Source organism: Eublepharis macularius, chromosome 19, assembly GCF_028583425.1.
Source record: "Eublepharis macularius isolate TG4126 chromosome 19, MPM_Emac_v1.0, whole genome shotgun sequence".
NCBI lineage: Eukaryota > Metazoa > Chordata > Lepidosauria > Squamata > Eublepharidae > Eublepharis > Eublepharis macularius.
In genome coordinates, this window is record NC_072808.1 from 12,657,980 (window position 1) to 12,665,059 (window position 7,080).

The following is a 7,080-nucleotide window of genomic DNA, read 5'->3' on the forward strand; positions in this document are numbered from 1 at the left end:
AGAGAAACATTTTCAGCCAGTTTGTTCTGAAGCAACTTTCAGCAAAGATGGAACAATGAAAGAGAGAAGGGGGGGGGGGTTACAAGCACTATGCAGACATCTTTTTGGTTTTACTGCCCGATCCCATGCACGTTTCCTCAGAAGCAAGCCCTGGTTTTTTCCAAGGAGTTTGCACCCCGGCAAGTGGGTACAGGATCACCGGCGCTTGCGTTTCCACAGGCAGGCTCCACCCTCAGCCTTAACCATGTGGACATTATATTCAATGGGAGCAAGGGCTGTGGAGAGAGTGTCTTGTAGGGTCATTGGTGACCTAGCGAAAGCGCAGAAGGAAGGGCCAGCAAGCCTTGCAAAGATGCAGAGAAGCTACAGCGACAGCCGGCCCTTCAAGGAGAGGAAAAGTTTAGGTAAAACGAGCTGCTTAGATGGTGGAGGAAACAGAGAAATTGGCAAGCTTAAAAGGCCTTTAGTGATACTAAGTTGCCAGCCTCCAGGGGAAGTCTGGAGATCTCCTAGGATTGCAAAATAATGTGCAAATGAGAGAGAACAGTTCCCCTGGAGAAAATGGCTGCTTTGGAGGGTGAATCTGTTAGCATTAGAGTTGCCATCTCCAAGTTGGGAAATTCCTGGAGATTTGGGGCCAAGCTACACATGACGAATGACACTTGAACGGCAAGTGGATTGAGTGGAGGGCAAGTGAACAGGGAGAAATACACTTGCTGTTCAAGTGTCATTCGTCATGTGTAGCTTGGCCCTGAGAGGGTGAAACCTGGAGAAAGTGGGGTTTGGGGAGGGAAAGGGCTTTAGCATGCCATAGTTCCATAGAATCCACCCTCTTAAATCAGCCATTTTCTCCAGGGGAACTGATTTCTATAGTCTAGAGGTCAGTTCTAATTCCAGATCTTTAGCCCTCACCTGGAGGTTGGCAACCCTAGATAGCGGTTAGTGCTGCAAATAGAGTTCCAGTCTGCTGAGGTCTCCCCCACCCAGGAGTTTCCCAAGCTCTAATTGGCAACCTTAAGTGTTGTTGTTTGGGAATGGCCTTTAGGATGAAAGTTTAGTCCTTTGGCTCATGGGCTCCGAGAGGCGGGGGGCGGGGGAAGCTGTAGCATTGCATAACTTTGTATATATTTGCTTTCCTAACATCACGACATCCAGAGTCAAAAGCTACCCAACTGCATCACTGTTTTTATATTCTGGGCTACTTCTGGAAGTCCTAGTTCACTTTTCCAGTACCTCTTGTTTTTCATTCTACCTTTATTTCAAAGGCTTCCTTCCACCTTCCAAGCGTGTCTTGATCTTCACTTCCTCTTACTACACACACACGCGCGCACGCGCGCACGCACGCACACACGGCTTCAGGTAGGGTCCACCAAATGCTGACCCTTCTCATTTGCTAGTGCTCCACCACCTGGTGAGCCTGATCTCAGAAGCTAAGCAGGGTCAGCCTTGGTTAGTAATTGGATGGGAGACCCCCAAGGAAGATGAGGGTTGCAGAGGCAGGCCATGGCAAGCCACCTCTGTTAGTCTCTTGCCATGAAAACCCCACCAGGGGTCGCCATAAGTTGGCTGTGAATTGAGGGCACTCTCTACTACACCACTTGTGTATTTACCCCCAGCTGTAGGTGGTGCGCAATGTGACCAGGAGAAGGGTTTGGGATGGTAGCTGTGAGCATGAACGATGGGAAGTCTCAGAAGCGGGTAGGGGAAGAAACACAGGCAGGTGGGAGGTGTGGGGTTGAGAGAGAGGGAAGGAGAGTGTGGATGGTGGGGAGGGGGGTAACACACCACCTGGGCCCCCTCCTCCAAACATGTAACTGGCCCTGGCTTGGGCTGGAAGTGCTGGTATGCAAAACCCCTGCTATGAAGATCACTGAAGGATATTTAGCCAGTTGCTTTATCTTAATCTAACCTACCTCACAGGGATGTTTGTGAAAATATGAGCGATGCTATTTTAAATGAAGCTTAAGCTTCAGGGCTCCTAATCCTGGAAGGGACCTGAAACAACTTTTTTTTTAATGAGTGAATTTTTCAACCGAATTGATGGAGTTTTTTAAAGTTTGTTATTAAATTAAGGCTATTTGAGTGACAGAATCATAAACCAATGGGTTGAAGTGCTTAATATTGACCTTGGAACATGTTCTAATAGCCATTTCATATGGCCTCAAAATATAGCTGTAATTGGTCAAATTTCAAATTTTCTTGGGGGCTTGCAGTACTTGAACTCACAGCTGTTGCCCTATTGTTGCTGGTTGAGAAGGGGCCCCTATAACATTTCAAGCTTCAGGGTCCCAAAAATGTAGGTCCACCACTGATCTTTAAGAACATTTTCGAGAAAGGAAGGGCAAGTTAAAAATTAAATCTGTTTAGTCTTCTTCCTGTAACTAATATTTGATTTCTGGAGGGAGGGCTTCCATATGAAGAAAGTTATCCCAGATAAATTACTGCGCTTTGAACAACCAATGGGCAGCCCACTTTGTGGCTGTTCGGGCTCTCCTTTCTGTCTCTCCACTGCATGCCCTTCTTGTAACATGGTGAAAATATGTTGGGTTGTGCTCTGTGACCCCCTTTTTGTGCTACCATTTGGGAAAATCCTGAAGTCCAACTTCAGAAGGAGAAGGTAGTACTCTGGTGACCACAAAAATAAGAGTTGGAAAGATATGCTGAGATCAGTCTGACTTCTTTTTCAGCAACTCGGAGACGTGAAGTGGCTGAAATCCGGACAAAGTTTCCAAACAAGATCCCGGTAAGGTTTTGTTACTGACGAGGCCTTTTATATTGGTTTTTGTTTCATATGTATCTCACTACCTTAAGTACATTGACAAAGATGCTCAACAGCACATCTGATTTAAGGACTGGACGAGAATATGTTCTTCTTTTTTTTTATAATTTTTTAATTAAGCTTTATAACATACAACAAATAGAAATCAACGATGAACATCAACTGTAACACAACAACTAATCAATAATAGTTTACAAGTTTTGAAGAATATGAACATTACAATAACTTTTAAACAAAACATACATAATATTACCAAATATCAGAAAACTGAGTCAACGTCTGAGCAATTCTTATTTTGGGATGTAAATCATGCATGTCTATAAATTCAAGAAAAGGGAACCATTTGTCATAGAAATTAGACCTGGCAGGAAAGCGTTCAGCATTGAGGAGATTGTCATCAATTTTATCCAGGATGAAATGGTCCCATATCTTAGAGAGCCACATCTCTTTAGTTGGCACTTTCTTTAGTTTCCAGACTGAAGCTATCGCTGATTTCGCTGCAACTAAAAAAATTGCTATAAGATTCCTGATAGCTTTTGGGATCTGCGGAATATTCCATTGGTCTAGAAATATAATTGAAGGCGATAATGGAATATCGTAACTCGTAAGAGAATATGTTCTAAAGGTCTCTTCTAAATTTCAGGTAGTATCCGTGACTTTTTTTTCCCTTGCCAGGTCCAGGTTGGGAAATTCCTGGAGATTTTGGGGGGTGGAGCATGGAGAGGGCAGGTTTGGGAGAAGGGAGAGACCCCAGCGGAGTATTATGCCATAGAATTCACCCTTCAGAGCAGCCATTTCCTCAGGGGAACTGGTCTCTGTTGCCTGGAGATCAGTGGTAGTTCTGGGAGATCTCCAGTTACCACCTGGAGGCTGGCAACCCTACCTTACTACTTAAAAAGCATGAAGTTGGAGTAGTGGTTGGCATAATCCACTCTGCATGCCTAATGGCTGATTGGTGGGTTGAACCTAAGTCAAGAAACCCAAGTCTCTACCTGTTGTATCACACTGACTCTTCTACCAGTGCAATCCTAAACACAGTCACACCCTTCCAAGTCCTTTGGCTTCAGTGGACATCATAGCATGTAACTGTGCTTAGAACTGCACAACTTCTTGTTTGCTCTGTCTCTTAAGCAAGGTGACCTGATACTCAGGGGGGGCTTTCTTACCTGAGTCTGAAGTATGGAGTCTGAATCTCTCCATCCCTGAAGAAATCATTTCTGAATACCTCTTTTGGCTCTGTATGAAACATTCAAACTTGGCCACAGGAAGGAATGACTCCCAAGAGGGGAGTAGCTTCCCTTCAGCTTCGCATCTAGTATCTTGTTGAATATGTCAGGTATTTGACCAGTTGTCACCTTTCTTCTAGCTGGAAGCCCTGAGTTCTAGTCAACAGCAGTTTCCCTCCCCAGCCCATTGTGACTCTATTGTGATGTCACAAAGACTCCTGGTAACTTGAACTGAGAATAAAATCCCTCTTCCCCCCCCCCATTAAGGATCCAGTTCTTAACACGTTGAACTCGGTAGAAACATGATTAACATGTTGGACTGGTCTCTAAGCAAAATGACAGAGTGGCTTCCTCCCCAAACGGTTTGTGCAGCCCAAACAGAAGTAAACAAAGCGATCTCTACCGTGCGGCATTGATTTCTCGTGAGGAGCGCGGTTGAGTGGATGCTCTAGAGCACTTCACATATGGAAGTGCCAAGTGTTCGCTCTTACTGGGCCGCCACTTGTGTGCGAACTGCAGCAGGCAGTCTCCAGCCATGGTTTCTCCCGGTACTTGATGGCCTTTTAATGGTGGGGACTGAACCGAACCAGAGGCCTCTTGTATGCAAAGCAAATATGCTTCCTTTGGTTGCCCAACTGCCTGGAGAGAGGGAAAAAATACCCTGCCCTTTTAAGAGAGGCTTAATGGGATGTTGTTTACCAGGTGATGCTATTTAGCTCCATGCCCTGAAAAGCTTGCGGGGAGGGGCACGTTAAACTTCTATTAAAGAGGCAGGATGCTTCAGGCCTGTTCACCAGCTTACCAGGGAGCAACAGCCACTTCTTTGACTTACTCCTACAATTAAAGTTTATACTTTCTGCAATCATCCCACCTTACAGTCTGTGGCACTCTCTTCGAGCCAAACGGATCTTTTTGGAAGTGAACTGAGCCCTGGTTCTCTCGAACACGTTCTTTGTAAACATAATGCCACGACTTTGTAAACTTGTATTTATTTATCCTATGACATTGTTTATGGAAATGTCCTTGATATTGATTGTATTAATCTCACACTATGTAATCTGCCTTGAGTCTCAGAGCCAAGCTACAAGTGAGGCTGGACACTTGTCAGCTTCCCTCAAGTCTTGATGGGAAATGTAGGCGTCCTGGTTTTACATCTTGGGTCTACATTACAGCTGCAAGACCAGGATGCCTACATTTCCCATCAAAACTTGAGGGAAGCTGACAAGTGTCCAACCTGTGTCAGGCGTCACTTGTAGCTTGGCTCTCAGTGAGAAAGGAGGGCAATCAATCAATCAATAAGCAAGCCTCTAACAAGGTGAAAAGTCCTCAGGCTGCAAGACGGTTTGCTTTCATCTATTATTGCATTCATGCCCTCTTCTTCTGTAAGGACTAATAGGTTGTTGTTATCTCTTTGCTTCATATTTCCCAGGTATAAGCTTCAGCTAATATCACATAGGGTCCCTTGACCAAAGTCTCTCTTTTGACTGCTTACAGGTGGTGGTGGAGCGTTACCAGAAGGAAAAGGAGCTCCCCCGCCTGGACAAGATCAAATTCTTGGTCTCACGGGACCTGTCCATGTCTCAGTTCATGCTCACGCTGAGGTAAGATGCCATTCTGCCGTATTGGTCTCGCATCCTACATTGATTTGGCGCTTTGGATGAGTGTTGGTGTAACCTCTTTTCCTGTGAGTTCGATGGGGCTAATTCAGGAACAGAACTTGCAAGGCAAGTAGATTTAAATAAGAGTTTTTTAAACCCAACCTTTCCACCGTCCAGGGCAAGGCAACAAAACCAATGTAGCCAACACACAAATATAGCAGTGAACAGGAAATGCAACAGAGAGTCTCTTGCATTGTCGAAGGCTTTCACGGCCTCAGGGCCAAGCTACACATGACGAATGACACTTGAACGGCAAGTGTATTTCTCCCTGTTCACTTGCCCTCCACTCAATCCACTTGCCGTTCAAGTGTCATTCGTCATGTGTAGCTTGGCCCTCAGTTTCGAATACCTGTTCTACCATGAGAGCGTACTATCTATCCTAACTCACAAGGTGGTTTTTAGAATAAAATGGATGAAGCAAGACAGGTCTTGACAGATTCTGTGCCTGTTTTACCACATCCTGGGGCTTAAAGCCGCATGGAAGAGGCATTTCCAATCAGGGAAACAGCCTGTATACGGGAGATGAGTACCCTGCCTCTTCCCAGTGCTACAGCCCAGTGTTACCTCCATCCAGCAACTCAGGGCCAAGCTACACATGACGAAAGACACTTGCCTGGCAAGTGGATTGAGTGGAGGGCAAGTGAACAGGGAGAAATACACTTGCCATTCAAGTGTCATTTGTCACTTGTAGCTTGGCCCTCAACTAGCGTTCCAACCAAATCAGTTAGGAGGAGTTCACCCATGCTATGAGAAAAAATTGCTTCCCTGCAGCACTGGGAACACCACAGTAAGTAGTATCCCTATCGAATTCTGAAGATTACCAAAAAAATGTGGATTCAAAAAGTCTGTATTGCAAGCTGCTTTGGGTCCCCCTTCGGGAGAAGTATTTAAATCCACATGTGCTGCTGCCCCAACTTCCTTTTCATTGCTGCTTGTCTTTCCCTTTTCCAGAGCTCGCCTCTTGCTTTCCTCCACACAAGCCTTCTACCTCCTGGTGAACAACAAAAGCCTGCCCAGTCTGAGTGTCACCATGGCGGAGATTTACCAAGACAGCAAAGACGAAGATGGCTTCCTCTACATGACTTATGCCTCTCAAGAGATGTTTGGCCATAGTGGCTGTTGCTAAGGCCGATAAGACTTTGCAGTCGAAAGGCACGTACTGGCTGCCTCTTGCAAGGCACAGCCTATTGTTAATGAGAACTTACTGAATATGTCTTTCCAAGAATGTCATAGAAATGTGATTCATATCCCAGTATGCTGCAATCTGCTATTGCGGCGCTCTGTTCTCAAAGCAGTTTCGCTAACTTGTACTTATTTCAATTTCCAAAGGCTCCTGTGAGTCCCAATGCTTGAGGGGTCACGGACTCCTTTCACCAGCTCCACGGAGCTGTTAACTTTAACCCTTATTCTTTTTAAC

At 45.4% G+C, this 7,080-nt stretch overlaps 1 protein-coding gene across 1 annotated transcript; it reads left to right on the forward strand.

Moving 5' to 3' along the window:
* Positions 1-352: 352 nt before the first annotated feature.
* Positions 353-6,789, forward strand: LOC129346441 (microtubule-associated proteins 1A/1B light chain 3C-like). The gene is made up of 4 exons (XM_055003794.1): positions 353-404; positions 2,688-2,743; positions 5,500-5,606; positions 6,615-6,789. Exons 1-4 carry the CDS (start codon positions 353-355, stop codon positions 6,787-6,789), a joined length of 390 nt encoding a protein of 129 aa, XP_054859769.1.
* The last annotated feature ends 291 nt before the right edge of the window (positions 6,790-7,080 follow it).